A 26,677-nucleotide genomic window follows, 5' to 3' on the forward strand; every position below is an offset into this window, starting at 1 on the left:
TGAGACCCTCATGAATAACAATGTGTTCTGTGTTTGTGGCAAAGCCTCTTACCTCTGCTGTGCTGTGTACCTGCTGTGGCAGTGGTGCTCATCAACTGCAGGAACTGACCATCAGTTCTTCATCTTGCATGCAGCATTTTTAATTGCAGTTGTCTGCCTCACCATGGTAGAATCATAGAATGGTTTAGGCTGACAGCCTGTGGGCAGGCATAGCTGCTCTCCTGATGAGACCTAGTAGCTCTGAAGCTACTGGTTTTGGAACCTACAGATAGCTGCTTGTTTTTTCCTTGTATCATCATCCACGTTGAGAAGCTCTGCAGTGTCTAGTAAATAACATAAGGAGCTCTATAGCATCTAGTAAATGTGATGTATAACTTTCTGGCCAAAACTAAGGCAAAGAAATGACAGCACTGCCTGTTTGTGACAGGAATTTTTATTGTACTTGTTTGTTAATTGAGAAAGGAACATATTAGCTCAACTGATAATGATCACATTGTGCTCTTGCTTAGGACAAGCTAGTAAATCCAGTGTTCCCAATACTAATTTGATATTTTTATTTCTTAAACACCTCAAAACAGAATAAATGTGTATTCTTCTCTTCATGTTCTAGTAGCCCAACTACTTTGCTTTATTATTTAATCCATGTCATCAGGTGTATCCCCCAAAGGAATGAGGCTCTGGGAATTCATAGCATGAGGGAAAAAGAAAAAAAAAGCACAAAACCAACAAAACTTCTTTATAATTTAACAGTCTAATAAAACAAGACCTATCAATATATTAAGAAATAAATCCAGTTACAAATGCGTGTATATAGAAGGAACTTCTGTGGATGTCAGAACAGAAAATGATCAGCTATTTACAAGATACACAGCAGGATGGTACGGTAGCCAGGACCCACCATTCAGAAACCAAATGTGTTCTCTCCACTGTAGGCAACATACAAGAATCCATCCTCATCCTTTTCCTTCTCATAAAGTTGTCCCATAGTTAAGCTTTAAGGGGGAAAAAAAGAGAAATGGTTTGCTTGCATCATGACAGCTGCAAATAGTAGCAGTTAGAACCTCACAAAGACAAGGATTAATAAAAGCTAAAACTTGTGAATCTGTGTAAATTAAAATACAAAAATGGGGATATATGAAAACAGTTGACTCCTGAGATAGAAAAATGATCCTGGGCTCTCTGCATTGTCTAGGGTTTTGCTCTTTGCAAATGCATGTGTCACAAAGCTACCTTATTTCACTGAAAAAATTAGTCACTGAAGGTATTTCAGGTTCTGAATCACCCATTATTGATGCTGTGACTAATACAAGGCTCAACAGCCTTACTGCACCTTCCTTGAATGCAGCTGCATTAATGTTGTGCTTCTTGCATGAGCCACCTCATTTCTCCCTCCCTCCACCTTGTGTAGTTGTGAATGTTCGGTTGGTCTCTGCTCTATCAAGATTGTGCTTTTTGGACTGTTTCCTTGAGCTCTGGGTTATTCTGGGAAGCAAAAGCTTTGTTTTCTGTATTGTTAAAAAGTAATGACTTCAAGTAATGCCAGTACCAAAATGTGTGGGCAGGAAATGACAAGTTACCCAGGAACTTGTTTTTTCCAGAGGTAAGGCTCTGAACATTTGATCAAATGAAAATGTTTGTCACTGAACAGGCATGTGGCCCTTCACAGTGTAAGCAGCCATGGTCTTTAGGGCAATGCCTGTGTTTTGACAACAAAAGGAAACCCAAGCAGTTACTTGGCCAGTACAACTGCTCCAACCATCTTCCTGCAGATGGAACAGCAAGTTGACGTTGGGCAGCTGCACAAGTGACACCTCCTCAGCTCACCCTTCCCTACCTACCCAAGACTGAGAAAAGGGTCAGGAACTGAAAGATTTAGACTGAGTGATAGGGAAAGGAGAACAGCTTTTACCCGAGGGAGGGGCTGGGAGGAGCTGCAGCAGTACTTGTAATGAAAGGGAACTGGTGAGCACTAGATAAACTTCTGGATGATGAGAGGATATCACGGGTTTAGTGATCTCAGCCCACAAGACGAGCAGAGCTGTTAACAGATCAGATTTTGATTTACCTGTTAACAAGTTACCATTTTTGCATTAATACTGAAAGGTTCAATGCCCTGTTTTTCCAGCAGATATGACATCCCATCGTGAACAATGTGTCCTTTCTTTTTCTGTCCCATTCCTAGCAGTTCTGCAGCACTGTTAAGACAATGACATTCCTAATACTCTTACAAGAAAGCAAGCAGGAAAAGATGGTTCTCACAGGTCCCTGTTGTGTATCACAAAGTAAATAAAGATATTGCTAACAGTCTGGACAGGTTACCTGGAGGAACTGTTCCTGTTACACAGGTAAGGCTTAATAAGAGCTCACCCTCTTCCCATAGAAGTAAATCATAAAGAGATTTTTTCAGTCACCTTTCCTTTCAGCCTAGCTCAAGAAATGTTTATCAAACTCCTGAGAAAAAAACCCAATCCTATCACAGTGAGACTAAGATGTAGCCACACCCCTCCTAAAATCACCAGATAAGCCTCAAAGAGGGGAGCTCCTGTCCATCAGGTACACACAGGCTTGCAGACATGGGTCTGAATACCACATGAATAGCTTCTCACCTGGATTGTGGGACAGTCTTGTCTACAAAGAGGAATATTGCTTTCTCAGATGGCAGTTGAATCCTCTTCCTGATGATCCACATGAACTGGGCCACGGTGATGTCAGATGGAACTAAGTACTTCCTCTTGTCAATGTCAACAATCTGAGATCCTGAGACCTTCTCCACTATGACCTGTAAAGCACAGGTGTGAAGGTTAGGTTTTTCAGGGCTGCTATGAACAGACAGCTTTCAGAAACCACTTGCTGGTGCAGGCTTACAACAGTGAGCAGAGGGGAGGAACAATGGTTTCTTGACCAAATGAGGCAAATAAGAGGCAAGACTGGTTCAACACTGTAAAACCTGATCTTAAAGGGCACTGAAACCTACATTCATATACAGAATAGCTCAAAACTTCCTTTGCCTGTTGACAGTCATGGAGTGAAAGATGCAAGGTGTTTAAAAGAAACCTGTGCCAGGAAAGCATATGCATCTGTTAGCTTTTTGTACACTGATGATATGAAATTACTGTGATGTAGACTCCAAGTTGAGAAAGATCCCGCAGTGTGCCCTGGCAGCAAAGAAGGCTGATGGTATCTTAGGCTGCAAGTATTGCCAGCAGGTCCAGGGACATGATCCTTCCCTGGAACTGGCACTGGTGAAGCCACACCTAAGTGCTGTGTCTAGTTCTGGGCTCCTCAGTACAGGAGAGACATGCACATATTGGAGAGAGTACAACAAAGAGACTCCAAGCTGTTTAAGGGATTGGAGCATCTCTCATATGAGGAAAGGCTGAGAGCTGGGACTGTTCAGCCTGGAGAAGAGAACGCTCAGTGGAATCTTACCAGCATTTATAAATACCTGAGGGGAACATGTGAAGAAAATGGAGCCAGGCTGCTTACGGTGATGCCTAGCGACAGCACAAGAGGTGATGGGCACAAACTGAAGCACATTTTGTGCTCCAGGAACATCAGGAAACACTTCTCACTGCCCAGGGAAGTTGTGGAGTCTCCCAGCTTGGAGATGCTCCAGAGACACTGTTCTGGGCAGCTGGATGCAGGTGGCCCTGCTGGAGCAGGGGGGTGGACTGGATGAACCTCCAGAGGTCCATTCCCACCACAACCCTTATGTGATTCTGTGACTTACTCATACCAGGACACTGATGTCCTATTGTGTTTAAATATGGGTAATTTTCAATGTGTTTTAAAAAGTTTGCCATATGCACTAGCCAAAAATAGTGTATTCTGTAACAAAAGATTGGGGCAGGAGAGGAATTGGCATCTCCTGAGATGTCTGCAGCATGGCAGCTTGAGAACTTGAGGTTTAAGAGTGGCTTGTCTGCACTACTTCCCTTTAACTGGTGATTGAGGGAAGGAGTCCAGGACTTCTGTCTTCTCAATTAATCTAGTTGATAGTAACAAACTGAAAAATCATTTAACCATGTTCCTTCTTGCCCCATTCACCTGTAAAGGAAGTCATGAAAAATCTAACCAGACTGCAGCACTGGTACCTGAGCAATGGCAGGTGATCTGGGGAAGTGCATTCCCTTAGTACAGATGCTGCTTACTTTGTTTTGTCACTGTCACAATGTAAAAAGAAAGCAGACTACAACAGAATAGTTAACAACAATCATCTGGTCCAACAGCCTGACCAATTCAGGGCCAACCAAAAATTAAAGCATGTCATTCAGAGCACTGTCCAACTGCCTTTCCAACACTGACAGGCCTGGAGCATCAACCACCTCTAGGAAGTCTCTTCCGGTGTCTGACCACCCTCATGTTAAAGAACTTCTTTCTAATGTCAAGTCTGAACCTCCTCTGCTGCAGCTTTGAACCATTCCCATGTGTCCTGCCCTGGATCCCAACACCCGCCCCATCTCCACGTCTCCTCCTCAGGAAGCTGCAGAGAACAGTGAGGTGACCCCTCAGCCTCCTTCTCTCCAACCTAGACAAACCTAGAGTCCTGAACTGCTACTCACTGGACATGACCATCATTGCTTGCAATCTCATTACATACAGTTCTAGTTTGCAAGAAGCATGGCCTCTCCTCATTTAAACTGTCATGGGGCTAAATAAAATGCCACAATACGAAGAAATACAGGTTTAATATACACACCTCTACCACCCTTCCAACTTAACTGTCTTCTTTAAACAATGCCTCAAGCTGACCCTAACATGACAGAACGAACTGTCCATGTGTAGCAGACATCAAAAGGAAAAAAACCCAAACAGGAAGAAATATTAGAAATAAATTTCAGTAACACTGAAGCTACAAAATCAGAATTTAGGTAAATGGGAGGGAGAAGCATCAGCCTAGTCTAGTATCAGGTCTGGCATTTCATCTGTTCTGCACACACCACAGATGCCAGAATGACTTTCAGGCTTCCATCTACAGCATTACAGTATTCATCAGTACTTTTACATCAGAAACCTCCTTGCTAAATAGAGGTACAGGCATCCTTCAGGGAGATTGGTGCAGAGCTGAAGAAGCCATGTTGTATCTGAATAGTCAAACTCCGATACTGTATGAGTTGTGGTATAATGCAAGTTTCTAGTTGGCCATAGACCACATGTGCATTTTTCAGTGCTTTGCTGTACTGCTTTTGATTTGACATCCATGTTCTCTGCATTTCTGCAACTACTCCAGCAGTTACTACTGACAGGCCAAAGCAAGCCACCAAGCACTTTAACAATGCCTTGAGAGGTGAAGCATGGCTGCAGCATGCTGCAACACCAGCTCACCTTCAAGGGTGCCAGCTGAGCCCACCAAATCCCCAGAAAGGTGCTGTGATGTGATGCTGTGTGTGTGCCTCTGCTGTACCAGACTTACAGTGCTAATCCAGAAGTGTATGCAGCTCATGTTAATTACAGCTTCAGTTGATTGGCTAAAGTTACAAGACAGCAGTGAAGCCATACCAACAAGGTGTAGGTTTTAGCTCTGTATGAATGACAGCCAGATGGGGTAGGTAGGCTTTAAGGAAAAAAATTAAGTAAAAAATTAGGAAAAGAAAAAACAATCTACAAGCTTTGCTTGTGCTGTGCAGCCACCTCAGGAACTGGGATATTCCCGGCCTATACTACAGTGTTTGGCAGAAGAAAGCAGGAAAGGACCGAAGCAGAGATGCCAGGGTAAGATGTTTGCAGCATCAACAGGCTTCTGTTTGCAACTCTGAAAAAAAGACTGCCTGTGTTAATCACCATTTCAGGATGTCTGTAGATTCAGGTCTGCAGTAACATACTGATTTACCACTGGAAAACAGATTTTTTTTTTTTATTTTCACACGTGTTATTCTGAATATAACTGCACTCTAAGGCGTATTGTTCATTCCACTGTGTTTCTGTTGTCAAGGTAGGACTCACTGATGCTGTTCTCTACTTTGTATTATGCTGGACTGGCATTAGAGTATCTTACTTCATGTTAGGAAATCAGAAACTGACTACAGGAAGGACAGATGGCCACAAACAAACCAAACAAAAAGCAACAGGTAGAGGAAGAGGAATTAAGTATTACTTGTGGAAAGGACCTGGTGCTTATTGCTCCATCCAGACTAGTTCTTGAAGGAAAAATATAGTACATGAGGAAGTAAGGCTTACAAGAGGTTCCAGTGTCTCCATTCCTTACCTCTGCATTCCCCATTGCTACAGCATCCAGGTAATGCCCAGACAGATATCCAGAATACACTATCCTATGATGTGGAGAGGGTTTTCCTTATAATTTCTTCAGATCTGCCTACAGAAACAGGAGCTGCCTCCTGCAATTCAGTATGAGGGAACTATAAAGTGGTCAAAAAGCAGCCTGACAGACATACCAAAGCCTTAACAACTGATACTTCTGTATTTTTAAGATTACAATAACACACTGGGCATTTCAGCTTCATAACACAGAAAATGTCACAAAAGGAAGTCAAGGCTGTTGGTGAACTGCTTCTAGTAAAACTTACAGATACCTTTAACCCTTAGACCACTTGATTACTCAGGCAAATTTAAGACTGCAGTGCTTAGCAAGCATGAATTTCTTTCACCTCACATTTTATTCCTATACAGTCCACCCTAGGACAGAGTCGGGCTGTTCTTACATTATCTTAATAGGTTTGAATCACTGAAATATCTCTAAATCCAGGTACACAGATACAGCATCTGAGAATTGAAATAATTTTGACATCTGTCACTCTGGATATAAGCTATAACCTGGAAAGCAGGAAACGTATATTAAGTCTGAAAAACACTTCTATTAAATGCCAAAAATATACTTGGTAACTATTTTGTGAAAGGTACATGGCTCAATTGGAATTTTATTGGCCTAGCCAAAGCATCACACTGCAATTTAATTTCTGTATCTACACACACCTTGCTGTCCATTCCTGATATATCATCACGTAATTCTGACTCATACTGTGAGTTTCAATGTCTCTTTATCCCCTAAGGTCATGAGGGATATTCCTGAAATGGACATGATGGGGTAGTTAGGCAAGCAGAGAACAGCGAGGATCAGCTCAGTTTGCCAGACTGCAGCTGGAGAATGTGCTGTGCGTAGGGGCAGCTCAGCAGCAGAGAAATTCAATGGGATTAGAGGTTCTTCTCTGGGCTGCACTGCCTAATGAATGCTGTTTACCAAAAGCTCAGTCAGAAGTGGCATCAACTGGCCTGTGGTCAGCTTAGATGTGGGAAATTTTACTCCCAAGCAGATGGCCGTGTTGCCAACTGTAACAGATGTGAAGTGTGGTCATTTCACTGAACCACAATAAAAGGAAAAAAAGAATTGTGCTGTGAAGAGGAAAGATCATTCACTATTTAGCAGGTAGAGAGGTATTAATGCAAAAAGGAGGGGTCATCACTTGCACTGGCTCTTCCAGCAACGGGGTACAAGTATGGCTACATGAGGAGAAATCACCCTCTTCACAGAGCCAGGATAGAAGATTGTGAAGGTTTAGAGAATTCAGTGTTCTTGGGATTGGGCACAGAATGAATCCTCAGGACACTGAAGGTATTTGCTGGGATATAATTGCCATCTGAAGAAATCAGGACACTGAAAATCATGAACATGCCTGGAAAGTGTTTAGAAAGGCACTCTTGCAGTAGGGCAGAGGAAGGGTTACGGTCAGTCAGATGTGTCTGGGGCCTCTTTAGAACACCTGAGGACACACAAGGGAAGATGAATTTCTTCAGTAAGATCTGATCAAATGAGGCGGTGGGATGGGACCAGCTTTGCCTCCAGCGGCCCGATGCAGCTGGCTCGGTTACTCACCGGGACACGGTCAGGGTATTTGGCTCGGATTTTTGCCGACTCGACACATCTGTGCTCTGTGGACAAAACTCGCCGTTAGTCAGCGCACGGCAGCGGCACCGCCGTGCCCCGAGCCGGGGGGTAAGGCCTCAGGGACGGCAGCCCGCAGGCCGCCCAGGGGGCTCCGGGGGCTCCGGAACCGTCCCGGGCATCGCGGCGGGGCTGGGCGGCTGTCCGCGCGCAGACAGGCCGACCCACGGGGCACGCAGCGACACTGCAAGCGGCGAGCAGCGCCCGGCCTTACCCAGCGCGTGGTCCTCCTTGAACATCCACTTCATGGCGCGGCGGCGGGGCGCGGAGCCGGCGGCGGGGCTCAGGCCGGGGCTGGCGCTGTCACAACAACAACACCGCGGCTCGGCGGGCGGGACTTCCGGCTCGCCGGTCTCCTAGCAACAGTCCGAGCGCGGCGCTTCCGGCGGGCCCGCGACAGGGGCAGGGGCGGTGGCAGTGGCGGCGGGAGGGGGGGGTGCGGCCGCCGCCGCCGCTGCTGCTGCTGCCGCTGCCGCTGCTGCCGCTGCTGCCGCTGCTGCCGTTGCCGTTGCCGCTGCCGCTGCCGCTGCCGGGTTCGAGGCCGCTCGAGGCTCCGCCGTCGCCGCGGGCCCCGGGAGCAGCGGACTGCAGCAGAGCGCGCTGATTGGCTGGCGCGCCCGTTTTCCCCGGCGCCTGGGCCGCTGCTAAGCGTGGCGTCCCGCCCGTCAGGGCCCCGCCGTTGCCACGGTGAGGGCGCGGGGCGATGGCGGCCTTGGAGCTGTTCTCGCACCCCGCGCTTCACACGCGGTACCGCGCCGGTCTCTGCTCCGCTGCCGCGCTGGCGCTGCTGCTCGTCACGCTGCTCACCTACGTGCCGCCGCTGCTCGTGGCCTACCGGAGCCACGGTGAGCGCCACCGCACCGCGCGCGGCCCGGAGCGGAGCGGCCCGGGCGGCGCTGAGTCCTCGCGATTCCTCTCCCCGCAGGTTTCTGGCTGAAGCAGAGCTCGTACCTGGAGCAGCCCACAGTGCGGTTCCGGTACGAGCTGCTCCTCGTGGCCACCACAGGGCCCAGCCCGGGCAGCTTCTTGGCGTGGAGCACGTTTCCAGCGTTCAACCGGCTGCAGGGGGAGCGGCTGCGGGTCCCGCTGCTGTCGGTAGGGCCGCCCGGGGCGGGAGAGGGGCGCCCAGGGCAGCAGAGCCGGGGCTAGTGCTGGTGCTGCGAGCAGGAGGCCTGTCCCGCTCTGCTCCCTGCTAGTAGCAGCAGCTTCATGTGTCACTTCGTGTCCCACACCAAAATTCACTCGGGAGGGACGAGTGGTTATTAACCAGTCCAATTTTACTTCCTCTCAGTGTTGTAGAATCGTTTCTGTTGGAAAAGATCCTTAAGATCATCAAGTCCAACCGTTAACCTAGCAGTACCAAGTCCACCACTAAACCATGTTCCTAAGCACTACTGGTGGTTTGCATGAGCACATCAGTTTACTCAAATTAATTACTCTCTTCCTCCTCCATATGGCTTGTCAGGATCTGAAGTTTGCAGGGGTTCCTCATTAGCCCCTGGTTTTGAAAGCAGGTATGTGCTTTCTAACCTGCCTGGCTTCTGCCCTGCAACTGTTGTTCCTACTGGGAGTCAACAGCGGCAGTTATTTTTCTGCATTTCCTCTGGTACGGTCCTGTTATGTATCCAGATAGCTGAAGTGCTGGGCATCTGTGGCACAGAAGTGTGTCAAGCCTTGGCTTATAACCAGGAGTCGTCATGCAGAGACCATTAACAGGCAGGCTGCAGGGGCAAGAGGCAAAAGCTTGGCAAACAGTCACACACTTGCACAGGATGTGACATAAGATTCAGCACTAATGTGTGCTTTGTAGCATGCTGGGGAGGTGGTTGGAATGGCACAGGGCAGAAGAGACCTTCAAGAGTCTGATATGCTTTCCCTCCCTTGGGGGCAAATGAGACATTGTATAACAGACAAAACTGCAGCCTCTAGTCCTGTGTCTAATAAAGTCAAGCAGCTTTTTGTTGCGTTCCTAACAGTGGTTTATCTGCTTCCTCAGCATGTGCATGCTGCAGCCGTGGAGATCCACTGGGGTTTTACCTTTGGTTTTCTTTCTAGTAGAAGTTCCTGTTTAAAAAACCCCAACTAAAAATCTTACTGGTTCTTCTAGACTACAGAAGAAGACAAAAACCAAGATGGCAAAATGGATCAGTTGCATTTTCGATTGGAACTTCCGCTACAACCTACAGAGCATGTAGTTGGTGTTCAGCTGATTCTACTCTTTTCCTACCAGCTTTATGTGAGCATTTCTAGTTTTATTTGTTGTGACGTTTACACACAATATAATATTCCAGTAGTGGTTATGCAAAGCATGGAAGAACCTTTCCATATTTGAAATTACTATCTAAAAGTTTTATTTTGCTAACAAATACTTAATTTTCTCCTCCTCTGCTGGGTCATCCCTAGTCTATCTCTCTTGCATCTTTTGATATGTTTTGTGGGTCTTGGTTTTGATTTGATTTCATTTTGGATTTTGGGGTGGGGTGTTCTCAAACCTATGAGGCCCAGAGTAAAGGCCTGACAGGACTAAATTTGTGCTGGAGTTTCAGGTCAGTGATTAATATCACAGACAGTTCTGATATTCACAGCACATTTGTTTTAGGTAAATAAGAAAATTTTCATTCAGATTGAGTGGTTGATAATGGCAAATGAACTTGTTTGGTCCTTCCTTCCTTCCACAGTGAGTCCTTAGCTGACTTTGACTGCTTGAGTATTTTAAAGTGTGTCTCCAATTAACCTGTTTAGTCATCTTGCTGCTTTTCACATGTTATGGCAAGTTGAATCCTTCTGTCATTAGCCACAGATTGCTGAACTGCCCTGAAGTTCCCATGGAACTGTTTGGTTTATAAAGTTTGTTAACTCACAAATAAGGTAGTTCACTTTCAGAAAAACCTGAAAAAATAAATAATATCTTATTTGGTGTTCCCTTGTTTAGACTAATGTGACAGTCTGAAACTGGGGGTCAGGAAAAAAATAAAATCCATGCAGAAAATCTGTAGATACAAAGAATTTCAAAAGTGTGTTGTGTTCCCCTCCCCCCCCAATTATCTTCTCTTGTGTTCACCATTTCAGAGGATGTCAACGTTTGTGATGCAGAGCATGGCTTTTCTTCAGTATTTTTCTCCTGTGCCAGGGTCTCAGCTGTATATGAATGGAGACCTGAAACTGAAGCAGAGGCAATTACTTAACTATTGTGGACTGGATACCAGATACAATGTGAGGAAACTTTTTTCCTTCTCCATAAATTCTCCCCTCTCTTTATCCTCCTAGTGCCATAGGTGACACCCTATTCATACTCCTGCGCAAAGGGGACCGCAGAACTTTGAAACTGGTGTTTTCTTGTTAGGCTGAAAGGTGGATCAGGTTATTCTGTCAAAACATTCAGTCTGATAGTTACGTGCATTCCTTCAAGGGCATGGTTACTTAGCATAAAAAAACTTGGTAGAGTTACTTCCTTGAGGAGTGAACAAGTAATGCAAGTATCTCTTTGTTGTAACAGGTGTCTCTGGTCAATGGCGCAAGTCCCTTTGCAAGTGATTATGATCTAACAAACATCATTGCAGCATATCGGGATAGAAATGGTAAGCCTGAATGTACAGCTCTGAATTACAGGGCAGCAGTAGTTCTCATACTGGCAGTTATTCTGTGAGGATTTGAGCTCTGTGTTAAGACTGAAAAGCCCCTTAACCTGGATGTTTTCTTTCCCCATTGTAGTTACAACAGTCTTTTCAGATCCCAACCCTCTCTGGATGGCTGGAAGAGCAACAGATACACCATTTATCATTAACGCCACTATTCATTACCCAGTGGAAGTTATCTTATATCCTTTGAAAACTGCATAAACTGTGACATAACAGGGTTGCATTATTTAGGACTTTGCATATAGGCCAAAAGAAAACTGTTTGCTTCTAGACTTGCTGTGTTAGCTGAGCAAATGCTATAGTTCTGGAGCCAGCTGAATACCTATTTGCCCATTCTTCTGGGTGGTTCTGCTAGCATAACCACCTTTTGTCTTTCCTTGCTAGGAACCCACGTTGCTTTCCAGTCTTTCTATACTGGCCTTTATAGCAGTTTCTTAGCCATCCACAGTAAATATCCTTAGGAAGTCTTGCTTTGCTCCTGCAGCACCTGCTGTCCCAATGTGTCATAGATGCCACTAGCAAAGCATAATACTGTATTCTGTGACTTAAAGCAAATCATTAGAAATCTGAATGCAAGGTAAGCTCACCAGATCATAATCCCTGCAGTGGATGTGGCAAACCTGTTGCATGTGCAGACATACCTGGTGTTTTTTTTTCCCCCTATAAAATAATTATTCATTCATTACACTTTTTACTCATTTTGTCTGATAAGAACAAGCCTGTGTTTAAAAGAATTTGTATGAAGCACTCTTCTTACAAGGTTTGTTTACCTGCTTGACTACTACTAACTACTTTCTGGTGAGTCAGGGACAAACTAGGCACTTTGCACAGTATTGATCTAAATGTCTTCTAGGGTAGACATTCTCTGCAACTGTTGTTGCATACTATGGTAAAAGGCTTTGCATTTGCCACATGAACTGATGTCTTAACAACTTTTGTTAACAAGAAGTTTTGCCTTTCCACCTTCAAGTTCCTTTGTTTAGTTATTGCAGTAGTAGTAGCAGAAGCTGCTTCTTGAACACTCCTTGACTTCCTTTAAGTATCAGCCAGGATTTTGGGAAGTGATTAAATTTGCCTGGATCCAGTATGTCAGCATTCTCCTTATATTTCTTTGGGTGTTTGGTAGGATTAAAATGTTTATATTCCAGAATCATGTGTTGACGACAACTTCAGTAACACCAGTTTTGCCAGTGTCTCCAGTACTGTCCTACAAACAGCACCAGTCCTGAGGAGATACTTGAGAATACTTTAAAGAAATGCAGTTCAAAAAATAGATCCCTGACTTTGTGTGTTTTTTACTTAGGAAGATCAAACTTTGTAGGTGTGTTCCAATTTTGTTCTGTTTTTGGTTTTTTTTTCAAGTACACGTTCATTCATCTTTTTCTCTGGGAACACTGCTTTGGGACTGAAAAGTTTTGTATCTTTGACAGAAGAAGAACCTAGTTTTTTGTTTGGTTTTTTTTTTCAACTAGAACACACTTCGAAAACCAGCAGAAAGCAATGAAGCTGCTTTTTCATGATCTTGATTTTGCTTAACCTTGAAGATTGAAAATAACATGCCAACAGTATCAGCATAAGCTGTTTTTACTGTCTTGTAAATTAATTCACCATTAAGGTAGAGTTCTGCCAAGGGGTATTTGTACATGTGTTTATATGCACTATGAAAGGAAAAAATACAAGGAATGTGAAGAAGTGTATGGATGAGTTACCATCAGAGCCATACTTCCATAACTGTGGCTATATGTGCTCACCAATTTAGGTATTAAGTTGGATAAATTCAAGATTGATGTGAGAAACTGGGTTGTGGGTGACAGTGTCTGCAAGGTTTGCACAATTGTCTGCTGTTGGCATTATTACTGTAGCACTACACCATTAATTGTAAATTGGGAATAGTAAAACAGAGAAGCCTGATATTTGTTTAAAGAACACTAACAACAACAAAAACCTACCAGAGAAGCTTCAGAGTTCCAAAGCAAGTGAAAAATTACTTTCAGAACTTAAATGATAACTTAGAATAAATAAAAATTAAATCAATTATTATCACCTGGTGAGTGCTGATATGTCCCTCTTTCTTAGTGTGGGTGGTAAGGAAGATTATTTAGTTTTATTTTCTCTTTCTAAGCTTACTTTTTGTTCTAGACAAGCTTAAAATGGAAACCAACAAAATTTCTGCTGTGTTTTCAGTTTTGTAGTTCTAGCAAAGCCATGTTATGGCAGGAAGGAGTAAAACAATTTTAGGTGCTAGTTAAATTTTGTGTTGGTTCTCTTTTAAGTCTCAAGACATGGTGCAGCTATGAAACGTGAAAGAGCAACTTGTAAAGCAACAGCTGACCTTTGGACCATTGTTCTCTGGGATTCAGCATCCTGGCAGTTTTGAGAACTACCTATTCCAGAAATCTCCAGTTTGCTCTGCGAACTCCACACATGGCAGCTGTGGACTGCTGGCAGTTGGCTTTGTATCCCAGTGCACTGTCAACAGCAACTGTCCACTGCTTTTCAGTGTTCTTAGCACTGCAGAGGATGAACATAGGGCCCATGCACTTGTTTCACCAGCATCTCATGCTGACATACATCTCTCCTGCTGTAGTCCCAGTTCTTCTTCCTTGCAGTGGTGATAGCATGTGAGTGTATGAGCTATCAGTTCATTATGGTTGATAATGAGTTCATTGTGGTAAAGGTCATATTTACCAAATATATTCACTTTTTCAGAGAAGTCAGTTCCCTGAATGAGCTTGGTATGTGTCTGCACAAGCATTAGGGTGGGCATAAAGCAAGGGATAGAAATCCCTAGAGACCACAGGCCCATTTTAAGGGTTTGAGCTGCTGTACTCTCACAGAAATGGAATTCCAAGCCGAACAGAAGCCTGTTTAAGGTAGCAGCCGGAAAAGAAGCGAGGCTAATGCCAGAAAACAGCAGTAAAACCAGGAGACCCCATCCCCCTATTTTGCTTTTCTCTCATCTCCTTCCACATGAAGTTACAACAGCTCAGAGCAACAGCTCAGTGAATGCATGTGAAAGGAAAAATGGTGGATAGGTCTGGTTCAGGAAATAGATGAGTGTCTGCTGGTTAACAGCCCTGTGCATAAATAAAAGCGGTGATGTGGGCAGGGAAGAGGCACGGGTGCCGAGGTTTCCATGGGGCGATGCTTGAACGAAGGAGGCGGCCCCTGGGGGGTCGGGGTCGGGACGGGACAAGGACGGCTACGGTCCCGTTCCCCCCGCAGGACGCGGCCTGAGGGGTGGCGGCGGGCGGAGGGGCAAGGAGGCGGCGCAGGCCTGAGGGAGCTACAGCGGCCCGGCTCCGGTAAGGCTGCTGCCGCCATCAGCGCCCGGCCGCTGTCCCGAGGCTCCTCGCCGAGCCGGTCCCATTGGAGCGGGCGGTGCTGTGCGGGGCGGGGCGGGCAGGGCTGCGCCTCTGCCCGGGGATGCTCCGGGTGCGGGGCGGATCGGCTCGGCTCCTCCCGCTGCCCCGTCTCCTCGGCCACGTCTGAAAGCGGTTCATTGTCTCCGCAGGCAGCTCGGGTCCGCGGCGGTGCCGGGAGGCGGCGGGAAGGCACGGGTAGGCCGGGGGGGGGTTGTTCATCGTCCCGCTAGGCGGGCCGGGCGATGACGGACCGGTTGCTTTGGGTGTCTGATGTCGGTGTTTGTCACCGGTTGCACTGCGTTCAGGAGATGTTTGTGAGCCGCTGGCTGAGCCGGTGAGGTAGCGGTGATACCGGCGCGGCGGTCCCGCACAGCCCGGGCGGGCGCTGCGTGAGGCGCAGTCAGCTCGTGTCTGAGGTAAAGGTGTTCGAAATGTTGGAAATCTGCCTTATTTTTTATTTTCTCCGACACCCCCCCCCCCCGATTCGGGTTGAATTAGTTTTTGTTGCCGGAGTTAGATGGGGAAATGAGGTGCTCTAGAGAACATTCCCCATCATTCGGGGGAATCCTTCCCCATTCTCCTGCTGTGTCCCGCCTGTTCCCAGTGGACAGAGAATTTGTTGTTATTTCGTTGTTGCAGCAGTTGCTGTGGTGGGGCACAGGTCGCACCTCAGCCCGTTCGCCCTCGGAGAGTGTGGGGTGTCAGCGAGGTCTCCGATGTGAGCAGCATTCAGTCACTGTCAGCCCCGTTTGGTCATCCTTAAAACCGTAAGTAATAATTCCTAACAAAAGCTGCAGCTGAGCAGACCTCGTTTCTTGAGCGCAGGTAATCGGAATAGCTGAAAACACTTCGTAATCTTCAGGTGCGTTGCATGGAGAAATAGGTGTTGTAGGGACGGCTGTGCCTTCACGTGGCTGTTTGTTCAGGCTGGACAACTCATCCTAGCCCCAAATTATATATATATATAAAAGCCCAGTGCCTTTTTTCTGGTCACATATGAAACCTATGGTATACTTCATTGTGTTATCAAGTCTTTATGTCTGATGATAACCTGGAAGCAACTCTTTCAATCTCATTTTCCACTAGATTGTAAAAGGAAGAATGTTTTAAAAACTGAGCTAACAGTATCAGCTGAAATGCTAATACAATGTTAGAATTCAAAATGACTGATTACAGTAAATATATTGTACTTTCCGTTGCCATTTCACTGTTGTATTTAAAAAAAAAAAGCAGGCTTACTAATATTTTTTTCAATTATTTAGCAATGATCAGCTCTTAGAAATACTTTTAGCTCTTGTTGAAGTATCAGTGGTTATAGAAGGCACTCACTGAACTCTTCTTTCCTCATTCGAAGTCCAACCTACATATTGTTGGCTTTTGCCCTGTGCAGATGTGTCATTTCTAGCTGTGCAGGAGCAGTGAAAACTGACATTTTGTCAGCTGGGTGATTTATATCAAGAACTACTAGAAATACTGCTGTGCGTTTTTCTTGGACCAGCTTTGTCACGTTCCTGTGTTTCAGTTTTTTCAGCAGCAAGCTATGTTTGTAATGTTAGCTCATAGCAGCCAGTCTGGTGGTGTTTGCATTGGTGTGATGTCTTAGAGGTGAAGTACGTAGTGAGTAAATGTCTCCATGAGGTATAGTAGGCCTTTAGGTGGTCTTTGATCTGTTTATCACACCATGCACAAACATTTTCCTATTAATTCTATAAAATGCATGATTCCATTTACTGTTACAATTTTTTTCACAGGCAGTACTGAGGTATTTTGCTGAATTATAAGTACATAAATGATACTTATATCTAGCTGATATGGTTGCTCTGAAAGTCAGCATTTAGTATATGACAGGCATACAGGACAAAATCATTTTTGGCGAGCAAGAGGTTGAACACAGTACATCATTAGGCTATCATTTTTCAGTAGAAGAGATCAGTCTGGGAAATTATGTATGCATTTTTGCATTTTGTGGTAATTGAAGTATTTTCTGCCTAAAGAGTTTGGCTTTAAAGTGTTGCATAAACTGTTTTAAATGAAAGTGTGCTGGAAACTCTCTCAGATACAAAATGGCTGGAGAAGACTTTGACAAAGACTGCTAAGATTCAGTTGCCCAGAAGTCACTTTAGGGGACAAGATACTTGTACTTCCTCTCTCAGTTGTTCTGCTTTCTTCCAGCCATATTTTTCAGTCTTCCAGAAACCGATCCAGACCCATTTGTTCCAAGGGAGTCTTTCATCTCAGCCTTTTGTCCCAGGCTCAGAGCAAGCCCATGTTTCTCTGCAGCTCTAATGTGGGGCACTTTCTTGCTATCTTTCTATAGTTCTAGTATTCCAGAAAAAATGAGCAGTGTAACAGGAGGGTCTTTTTTTTTAGCTATAAAGTTAATTTACTAGGTCTCTTCAGGTTGAATTCTGTACTGAAATGAAGTTCACTGAGCAACTGTGCTCCTTACAGTGCTGACCTGCAAAGGTTTGATTACTGAATTCCAGCATTACTTATCTTACTTGACAAAAGAGTAAAAATGAAAGCAAGAGCCAAACAATCATCCACTGCACAATTTAGTTATTTCCTCCTCCATTCGTTTCTACAATTCTGGGTCTGAAAAGTGCTCTGTTTAGAAAACAAGCTGTCTGGGATCAATACTACCACTCACTGTGTGTTTAGCCTGCCTGGTAAAACTGGATAGCTTTCTGTAATGGATCTTAGTTTCAGGAAGCAGTGGTAGATGCTAGTGGCCCTGCAGCTCAGGATTCTGTCAGAGCCAGTTTAAGTGATGAAGAAAATCATTGCTCTGTTAGCCACTTTGTATAACTCATTTCCTTTCCACAATATGTAAGAATAGTTATTCTGGGACAGAGCCAGGATTCATCTCATCCAGGGTCTTGTTTCCATTAGTAGCCATTAGCAGACAAGCCCAGTGACTGGCTTGACTCAGGACTCTCAGATAAACCATATATACAGATTTTCAGATCACATTTTGAACATTTTCATAGGCTTGTGAAGAGATGGTTCTGCCTAAAGCTTTTGTTAGAATGAGATTTTTGGTCATTTTGCTGTTTGCCAGAGCTCTCCCTGCCAAAATATTATCACAACAAAAGTAATACTACTCTCAAAGAAAAGGAATACCACTGTGATTGTTATTAAAATCGTTTATGCTTAGCAGTATTCATTAAGTACAAAAGCTTGTATTGTGGTACTACCAAATACTGCAATACTTCAGGTGTCTCAGGTGAGAGATGCAGAAGGCGTTGGAGTGCTCTATGCTTGGCATCCCTCACAGTCTGTTTTTCTGCCTCTGTAGCCCCCTTGACACTTCTGGTCAGTCTGATTTCATGAGTCAACAAGGAGGTAGGTGCCTGCTGGAAGTTCTGTCTCTGAGGTGGCAGTTGACAGCTGAAGATGTACTCAAGCTGGATGTCTGGCTGTCCTGGTGCTTCTCCCTTTCAGTCAGCAGTCCTGCTCGAGTAAAGGCAGGGGCAGCACAAGAAAGCTGTGCTGGGAAGCAGAGAAGGAGGAAGAGGGACGGGAACAAGCCCCTTTCTAGCTCCCCTGGGGTCCCCACGTTCCCACGCTCAGTTGTCGGAGGAGAAGGAGCACACTAGCAGAGAAAGAGGAGAGGCAATGCAAAGCAATGGCCAGACTAGTAACTGGTGCAGTTTTGGCATCTTGCCTTTCTGTGTGGAAAGAGCTTGCCTCGCAGCACCCTCTGGCGGGCCCTGCGATGAAGTAAATGGAGGATCAGAAGCAGGCTGTATTGTAAGGTGCTTTCCCTCACAATTAGAATAATGGAATCGTTTAGGTTGGAAAAGACCATCCAGTCCAACATCGCCTGGCAGTTAACCCAGCACTGCCAAGGTGATGATATAATGTAATCTGTAGATTTATATATATATAAATATATAATTTCATGAGACGGTGATTTTTCAGGGTGTTCAAGATCTGCTTTCTGCCTGCCACCATTTGTCAAAAATCCTGAAGGAGCTTGGTGGGTTATAAAGCTGCACATTAAAGGAGTGAGAGTTTAATGTGGGCAGAAAACACCTTATCTGCAGAATGCAACTGCAGATGGTAAAAGGGTATTTACTTGCAAAGAGAATTATAGTGCCCAGTGTGAGAAATGCAGAAATTAAAGGTACTGTTTACAGAGAAAAAACAGTGAACTGGATGTGTGTTTGGCCTCATGCACTGGAAACTGCCCCAGAGAATACTCTTACAGATGCTGCATTTTATTGTGTAATTACTCATTTCTGTGTGGTGACTACGTGCATGCATATTCCTTAGACACATCACAACTCACCTGAAAGCACAGAAGATGAATTTTAAATACTGAAAATGAAAATCTGCTTAGTGCTTTATTTTGGTATCACAATCTTTCTTGCAGTTTATATCATACTAAAGAGTAGGGAAATACTTTGGCTGCAGTCATTTTGCATATTATTTGTACTGCTTACAGTGGGTGGACTAGTTCAGACACAAATTATGAACTAATAGTTATGCTGTCTCTGTTTTTGTTGGCACAGTACTGTCTGCAGCAGTACTTGGGTGGGAATCAGAGTGAGGAGAGGTCAGAGAGGCAGTCAACACAGATTTGAGTTTAAAACCCCAGCTTTTTGTTTGACATCTACATGTTTTTATTCCTTACTCCCTCATCCCTTGCTGATAAGGTATAAAGACCAGTTAGTATTTTATTTCTGCTGTGGTCTTCATTAGGGTGGAGCAGCAGTTCTGTGTAGTTAGAACAGAAACACATTAATTCGTTAGAAAGTATCACTGTGTCTCTAAAAGGTATGTAATAGGCCAGACTGTCAGGAGCTACAGGACGCAGCCAGTACAGAAAATGCCTGACTTTTGCAGAGACTTGACGTAGTTCTGGCTGCCTGTCTTTCAGGTGTAGGAACTGTTTCAGGAAAACTTGAACTAGCAAAAGCAGCTGCTCTTCTGTGTTAACTTGGGTTCTTTCCTCACCTCTGTTGAAGTGTCAGTGCAGACTGCTGGGTTGCTGATAGTCGCCACTGCGTTGAGAAAACTTATAAATGCTTCTGGTGGCATAATATGCAAAAAATAGTATTTAAGTAAAGCAGATTTTACCTATGAAGAATTGAATTGAATTAATTCAGCCATACTGAATTAAACTGGATGTTTATCTACCTGTTCTTGTGCCCAACAGTAGCAGGTATTGCATTGCTAGGCAAAATGTTAAATAATAAAGGATGTGTTTTCTCCGAGTAGACCTCCCAGATGCAGGCAGACACCTCCGGCTGTCTACAGTCAAGGGAGTTGCTAAACCACCAGTTGGAGCCTCGTCTTTGCTTTCACAGCCTTGTGGAGGTTCTCTTCCATTAATTACTTTCAGTGGATATAATAATTTGTTGAACTCTTGTATAGTCTTGCTGCCACAGCATTTTGAGGTAGAGTTTCACATTTTTTATAATGCAGTGTACAGAAAGCTTTTGTCATGAGTGATCATTTAATTGAATTCTCCCAATTTTCCTGTTTTGAGCAGTTGTGAGAAAGTGTTTTTGCAGATACTCTGTCCAGGCCAGCTGTGACCTGTTCAGGAAGCATTTCTTCCAGGCTGAGGAACTTCAGTATTCCTTTTACAAAAGTAATTGACTGTCATTTTGATTAATCTTTGTACTTGACTGTATTCTGCTATATTGTTTTGAAGGATTATCATGGGCAAATTAGCATGCAAAATATGATGCTCTAAAAACAGTCATTGGTCCCGGAGAGAGTCAGGAGTCATTGGGATCTGAGTCAGGAGATCTTCGCATTAGGCCAAGGGGCCAGTGGTTCCATAGTTAACATTTTATGGTTTAGTGCAGGGTATCAGACTACACCCGTCATTCTTCAGTTCCCTTTTGAGTACAGCTATCATACTGATTGTGCAGCAAATACAAAAGCCAACTCACAGTGTGTTTGGTCCACAGACACCTTGCCTCCCCATCCCATTGCCAAAAATTGGCAGCATTATTTGTTTGCAGGCCAAACATTAATACCAGAGTAGAGAGACTGTGCTACTCTTTCCATACTTGTCTGCCTGGATATATTAGTGGGCATTTCAGTGAATATAGTGACATCTGGGTCTAGTAAAAGGTCTGTTTTTTTGTGGCTTTAAATTTGCTTATGAGCCCGGCCCTGAGAAAATAAGGTTATTTATGAGCACTCTGTTACATTTTGTCTCATCTTGCTATTTAAAACCCAAGCCTGTTGAAGTGAGAACAATCAGGTTACTGTGCAAAGGAGCTGGCACGGGGCAGCGGGATGAGTGGACAGTGGGGTGGATTGCAGCCTGGCTGAAGGCCAGGCCCACAGGCTGGCGGTCAGTGGAATGAAGTCTAGTTGAGGGCCAGTAACTAGCAGTGTACCCCAGAGGTCAGTGCAGAATCCAAACCTGCCCTCACTAACAAAATGGATGATGGCGAAGAGTGTACCTTCAGCAAGTCTGCTGAGGATAGGAAACTGGGAGGAGCAGCTGATACTGGGAGATCTCACCAATGTTTATAAATATCTGAAGGGAGAGTGTAAAGAAAATGGAGTGAGGCTGCTTTCAGTGGTGCCCAGTGACAGGACAACAGGTGATGGGCACAAACTGAAGCACAGAAAGCTCCCTCTGAGCATCAGGAAACACTTCTCACTGTGCAGGTGATGGAGCACTGACAGTGGCTGCCCAGGGAAGTTGTGTAGTCTCCCAGGTTGGAGATGCTCCAGAGCCATCTGGACACTGTTCTGGGCTGGATGTAGGTTGATGAGAATGTAGAGAAAAGGGCCTTGCCTCACCAGGCAACACCACCACTAAATCCTCAGTGATAAACATAGTTTTAGAAATTACTAAATACTGTTGCTAAGCTACAGACACAGATTGTATGTTGAAGCCAGGAACATAAAACAGTAAAGAGGCATTTTTAACTGAGTGGCTATAAACTGGAGTGGATGTGAGGAATATACAGATCTTTGAATCCAGAGAAGAGCAGTGAAGCTGGTGAAGGGTCTCGAGAACAAGTGCAGTGAGGAGCAGCTGAGGGAACTGGGCTTGTTTAGCCGGGAGAAAAGGAGGCTGAGGGGATACCTTATCACTCTCTGCAGCTACCTGAAAGGAGGTTGCAGGGCGGTGGAGTCAGTCTCTCCTCCCAAATAACAAGTGATAGGATGAGAGGAAATAGCCTCAAGTTGTGCCAGGGAAGGTTTAGACTGAATATTAGGAACAATTTCTTCACCAAAAGGTTATCAAACATTGGAACAGGCTGCCCAGGGACGTGGTTGAACCACCACCCCTGGGGGTGGTTAAAAGACATGGTGTAGACATGGTGCACAGGGACATGGTTTAGTCCTCGGTTAACAGCTGGACTTGACCTTAAAGGCTTTTTCAAACCAAAATGACTGTGTCTTGGGAGAAAAGTGTCTGCAAGCAAACTAATACCTTACTCATTTGCCATACCCTCCTTACGAGATACTGTATGATACCAAAGGTGGATGTCTTTATTGACTCCTTTTTCCTACTCAGCTCATATTTCTGCTGTTTTTCTTGGCTTTTAAATAAAAGTTTAGTAGCAAAACTGTGTTAATTTAAGGTAGAATGCATTTCTTGATATAGAGAAGAAGCATTTGCGCAGTGGAAGGAGCCAAATCTGCCCATTTCTACTATCTCTTTCAATTGACCATTTATTTCAACTTTTGGTACTAATTAATAGTCTTTTTCATGTTTCCTTGAGCTAGCACTAAGAACTTAATGTATGTATTATGTCAAATCAGTGTGTATCTATATTCACTAGTCTGCATTATTTACTTTCAAGAATTCAGTGTGTTGATACCTGTTGACATCTTCAGTGTAACAATAAAAATATTGCCTAAATGCAGCTAGATAGCAAATGCTTATATGTAAAACTCTTGAGATGATCTGCATGCACGAGGATTCTTATCATCCTAATACCGTGCCTGCTAACATACACTGACTGCTTATAAGTGGACTCTGCAAAAGTGAGAGCACAAAGGGGTAGGTGCCAAAAACCTCCAGTATGAGATCATGAGGAGTGCATGTGGCTTGAACTTTGACTTCCAAGTAAAACAGAAGTCCACTTGTGGGCAACATGCCTAAAATTTTCCAGGAGTTACATGCAGATTAATTGTAACTCACAAATGGATAACTTCTTAAATGCAAACTCAGAGTATTCAGTCATGGGGTATCTGCACTCCAGTCCAAAGGCATGCCAGCTTCATTATTTTAGTAGTCACAGTTACTGCCTTTCCTGTCTACTCCTGTGAAGGGATAGAAGCCCTCGCAGACAGAAATGGAAATACTGTGGAATGATTCAGAAAGATTTTTTTCCCCTCAGCAGTGTTTACCAGAATTCAAGTTGAGGGCTTTGTGTATTTTGTAAATTTTTACTTCTCCAGTAGTTGAGCTGCATCAACTCAAGGTTTCCTTCAGCATCAAGCACATGCTCCAAAAGAATTTCTGCTGTGATTTTTGCTGTCACACACTACTTTCTTGCAGCTTCTGATACCTGTCACCTGCAAATGATCATCTCTCAGTGTCACTGGTTGAGGAAGCAAAGACTGCCTAATGCATATTTGAAAGAAGGTTTTGCTAATGCAAGAGCTTGTACTGTGTAAATTGTGACATTATTATGTGCCATAGGGGCAATGGTTCACATGCATTTTCCTTTTCTTTTTCAGCTTTTGTAATTGCTTTTCCTTGGTGAGAATGGCAAGGATTCGGATTCCTAGCACAATTGTTATAATTTTTGTTGCGGTTCAGACTGGATTCTTACTCTTCATGTATGCCCGGTATAGTAGCTTCATGACTCAGCCCGAGGAGAAACCATCTCAAGTCCACATCCTCATTCTCTCTTCTTGGCGGTCAGGATCTTCTTTTGTTGGTCAACTTTTCAGCCAGCACCCCAGTGTCTTCTACCTGATGGAGCCTGCATGGCACGTGTGGGTTACAATGTACCAGAGCAGTGCCAAGGTCTTGCACATGGCAGTGCGGGACCTTGTCAGGTCGGTTTTTCTGTGTGACATGTCTGTGTTTGATGCTTACATGCCTTGGAAAAGAAACTTATCTGATCTTTTCCAGTGGGCAGTGAGTCGGGCTCTGTGTTCAGCTCCTGCCTGTGACTCCTTTCAGCGTACTGACATAACCAGTGAAATGGCATGCAAGACTCTTTGTGGACGGTACCCATTCAGCAAGGTGGAGGAAGCCTGTAAAACCTACAGTCATGTTGTCATCAAGGAGGTTCGATTCTTTGACTTGAAGGTCCTCTACCCCCTTCTCACTGATCCGTCCCTGAATCTCAAAATCATTCACTTGGTCCGTGACCCCAGAGCAGTCGTCAAGTCACGGGAACAATCGGTCAAAGCATTAGCCCGTGACAACGGGATCGTTTTGAGCACCAATGGCACCAAAGTGGAAGACAGCAAATACAAAGTAATGCAAGAGATCTGTAGAAGTCATGTTCAGATTTATGAAACAGCTACTCTAAAACCACCCCATTTCCTTAAAGATCGCTATTTAATGATCCGTTTCGAAGACCTGGTAAGGGATCCATTATCAGAAATCTCAGAAATGTATAAATTTGCTGATCTTAGTTTGACCCCTATGCTCAAAAGCTGGATCCATAATATCACACATGGACAGGGACCAGGAAAGAAAAAAGAAGCCTTCAAAATCACATCTCGAGATGCAGTTAGTGTTTCACAGGCCTGGAGAAATGCTCTTTCCTTCCAGAAAATTAAGCAAATACAGGAAGTTTGCAGAGGTGCTATAAACATGCTTGGCTATCAGCTGGTAGATTCAGAAAAAGAGCAGAAAGATCTGTCACTGGATTTAGTGCTGCCAAGAAGACAGAATCAATTCAGTTGGTCATCATTTAATCCAAAGCACTGAGACATGATTTCTGAGATTGGGGTTGGGGAGTGGTGTGTAGATGGTTGCGTATCTGTCTACTATGCAGCATAGAGGTTATTTGAAAATCCTTGGCTGATAAGTTTAACTATCTTCCCATCTGCTGTTTTTCCATAATGGAAGGAGGTCTTTACCCTGAGTTTCTTACACTGAAAAACCCAAAACCAAAAAAAGGCATGAGAAATACTGCGGATACTTGTCAGATTGCACATTTACAGCTGAGCTGTGCTGTTCTCAGCATTGTTTTTAAAATATAATTTAAGTTCATTCTATTAAAAGATGAATTATCAAAGATGACTTTGTTCATTGATAATAGTTTTCTGTTTTCATGCTTTAAATACTTAAGAATTTCAGTTCTTAATGTGTATAAATAACAAAGTAGGAACTAAATTCCTTCTGTTTCTTTTAGAATCATCTGACTCTTTTCCTTTGCTTTAAAGTTGTTGTGAAGAACTTTTCAGACTTCTCTTGATGTTTTAAATTTTAACATAATTTTAATATTTTAATTATGGAGAACTTTTATTAAAGTTTTCTAAGAGCTAGGACAACTGCAGCAGTTCTGTTGTAAAAGGCTTATGCAGGAGCTTCATTTATTGATAGATTTCTTTTCCATGGAAAAGCAAAGTTTGCACTGAGATAGTTGATGGTGATGTTGGCATGGAATGCAGAAAGCAAAAAAGATGGAGAAACTTCGAGTGGAATCACTGTAGAAATAGCTTGTTAATGCTGCCCCAGTTGTGCATTCTAATGCTGTGACATGGAGTAGGCACACGCTTGATCATGCAGCATGATTCATACCATTACCCTCTCTGTTTAGAGAAACAGGTTGTTTATGAAGATCACTGAGAATTTTGAGGTACCCTGGAAATACTTGTATTGATTATACTGCTGTATGGAAGCTATCAGTTCAAACAGTTGTTGTAGAGAGACAGATGCTTGTGTAAGAGGGCTTTGTGTGGTTTTAACTTTTTTTTTAATCCAGCATATCTCAGGATGGATAGTGCATGTTTGATTGATACCAGATAATCCTCTTAGGACTACTTGAATGCTGTGCTGTAGCTCGTATATGGTGTGCACAAAAATTCTTCAGTGCCACCACTTTAACCTGCTGTAGGAGGTGGATGCTCTTAGCGCTGCGAGGCAGGCCCATCAGTGCTGTGTCTTCTTGGGGGCATTCCTGTTGATGGGGATTTTTCCTAAGTGTTCCCAGAGCTACAATGGGGCTTGTGGAGTCATATTTTTTTCTGGCTGACTTTTCCAGGGACTAGGAGGTTGTGCTAGTATTTCTCATGCATTCTTCAGTTCTTTGGGGGCCATTTGCTTACTCAGATTACTTGGGGCTTCTTCCCTGTGTCAGGGAATATGGAATTCTGTGGTGGTAAGGGTACCCCACTGCTGTATGTAGCACAAGAGTCTCTTGGGCTCCCCTGTGCAAGAGAGGCATGAACAGACTGGAGAGAATGCAGCGAAGGGCTGCCGAAATGACGAAGGGATGGAGCAGCTCTCGCATGACAAGAGCCCAAGAGCGCTGGGGCTGTTGAGCTGGAGAGGAGGCAGCTTGGGCTGGCGTGGGGAGAACATCCTGCCCATGTGTGTGAGCAGCTGACGAGCCAGGCCCTGGCGCGGTGCTGCGGTGGTAGCAGATGATGGCCTGGAAGTCTGCAAGCCCTTCGCTTTCATTCTCTTGCCTGTGCTGATGAACAAGTGGGCAGGTGAGAGGCCTGCTTGTGCTCCCTTTCTGTGGTAAGTGTTCTTCATGCCAAGTAAGGCAAGCAAGCACTTCTAACACTGTCTGTGCTGCAGTTTCCCTGAGGAGGATCATCTGCCAAAGGCTGAAGACAGCCAGGTGCCTGAGTGCTTAGGCATTAGAAATGTC

General features: G+C 44.3%; 3 protein-coding genes across 5 annotated transcripts; 2 read left to right on the plus strand and 1 right to left on the minus strand.

The window, feature by feature from the left end:
* Positions 1-415: 415 nt before the first annotated feature.
* GABARAPL2 (GABA type A receptor associated protein like 2) lies at positions 416-8,198 on the minus strand. The gene is made up of 4 exons (XM_061471790.1): positions 8,112-8,198; positions 7,829-7,884; positions 2,607-2,779; positions 416-992 (listed from the first exon to the last, which is right to left on the minus strand). The coding sequence occupies exons 1-4, from the start codon at positions 8,143-8,145 to the stop codon at positions 902-904; spliced, it is 354 nt and encodes a 117-aa protein (XP_061327774.1). The 5' UTR covers positions 8,146-8,198; the 3' UTR covers positions 416-901.
* A 358-nt stretch (positions 8,199-8,556) lies between these two features.
* Positions 8,557-13,578, plus strand: TMEM231 (transmembrane protein 231). 2 transcript variants are annotated; one of them, XM_061471791.1, is made up of 7 exons: positions 8,557-8,742; positions 8,823-8,992; positions 10,005-10,133; positions 10,967-11,110; positions 11,394-11,475; positions 11,609-11,715; positions 12,576-13,578. In XM_061471791.1, exons 1-7 carry the CDS (start codon positions 8,601-8,603, stop codon positions 12,762-12,764), a joined length of 963 nt encoding a protein of 320 aa, XP_061327775.1. In that variant the 5' UTR covers positions 8,557-8,600; the 3' UTR covers positions 12,765-13,578. The 2 variants fall into 2 exon arrangements, with proteins under 2 accessions (XP_061327775.1, XP_061327776.1); XM_061471792.1 differs by lacking the exon at positions 10,005-10,133.
* A 1,359-nt stretch (positions 13,579-14,937) lies between these two features.
* LOC133278712 (carbohydrate sulfotransferase 5-like) lies at positions 14,938-25,093 on the plus strand. Of its 2 annotated transcripts, none has more exons than XM_061471793.1 (2): positions 14,938-15,089; positions 23,574-25,093. In XM_061471793.1, the coding sequence occupies exon 2, from the start codon at positions 23,602-23,604 to the stop codon at positions 24,781-24,783; it is 1,182 nt and encodes a 393-aa protein (XP_061327777.1). In that variant the 5' UTR covers positions 14,938-15,089; positions 23,574-23,601; the 3' UTR covers positions 24,784-25,093. The 2 variants fall into 2 exon arrangements, with proteins under 2 accessions (XP_061327777.1, XP_061327778.1); XM_061471794.1 differs by lacking the exon at positions 14,938-15,089 and adding an exon at positions 20,116-21,272.
* The last annotated feature ends 1,584 nt before the right edge of the window (positions 25,094-26,677 follow it).

Source organism: Pezoporus flaviventris, unplaced genomic scaffold (assembly GCF_033815535.1).
Source record: "Pezoporus flaviventris isolate CSIRO_AGI_PZ_B2104156 unplaced genomic scaffold, CSIRO_AGI_Pfla_v1 ptg000067l, whole genome shotgun sequence".
In the NCBI taxonomy this organism is placed as follows: Eukaryota; Metazoa; Chordata; class Aves; order Psittaciformes; family Psittacidae; genus Pezoporus; species Pezoporus flaviventris.

Excerpts from the sequence above, each read along its gene's own strand:
- TMEM231 (XM_061471791.1), top strand. The coding sequence starts at position 8,601 with ATGGCGGCCTTGGAGCTGTTCTCGCACCCCGCGCTTCACACGCGGTAC. Across the intron at positions 8,993-10,004 it reads TGCGGGTCCCGCTGCTGTCG|ACTACAGAAGAAGACAAAAA; the intron begins GTAGGGCCGCCC and ends TGGTTCTTCTAG. Across the intron at positions 10,134-10,966 it reads TCTTTTCCTACCAGCTTTAT|AGGATGTCAACGTTTGTGAT; the intron begins GTGAGCATTTCT and ends TCACCATTTCAG.
- GABARAPL2 (XM_061471790.1), bottom strand. The coding sequence starts at position 8,145 with ATGAAGTGGATGTTCAAGGAGGACCACGCGCTGG. Across the intron at positions 7,885-8,111 it reads CAAGGAGGACCACGCGCTGG|AGCACAGATGTGTCGAGTCG; the intron begins GTAAGGCCGGGC and ends TTTTGTCCACAG. Across the intron at positions 993-2,606 it reads AAGACTGTCCCACAATCCAG|CTTAACTATGGGACAACTTT; the intron begins GTGAGAAGCTAT and ends TCCCCCTTAAAG.
- LOC133278712 (XM_061471793.1), top strand. The coding sequence starts at position 23,602 with ATGGCAAGGATTCGGATTCCTAGCACAATTGTTATAATTTTTGTTGCG.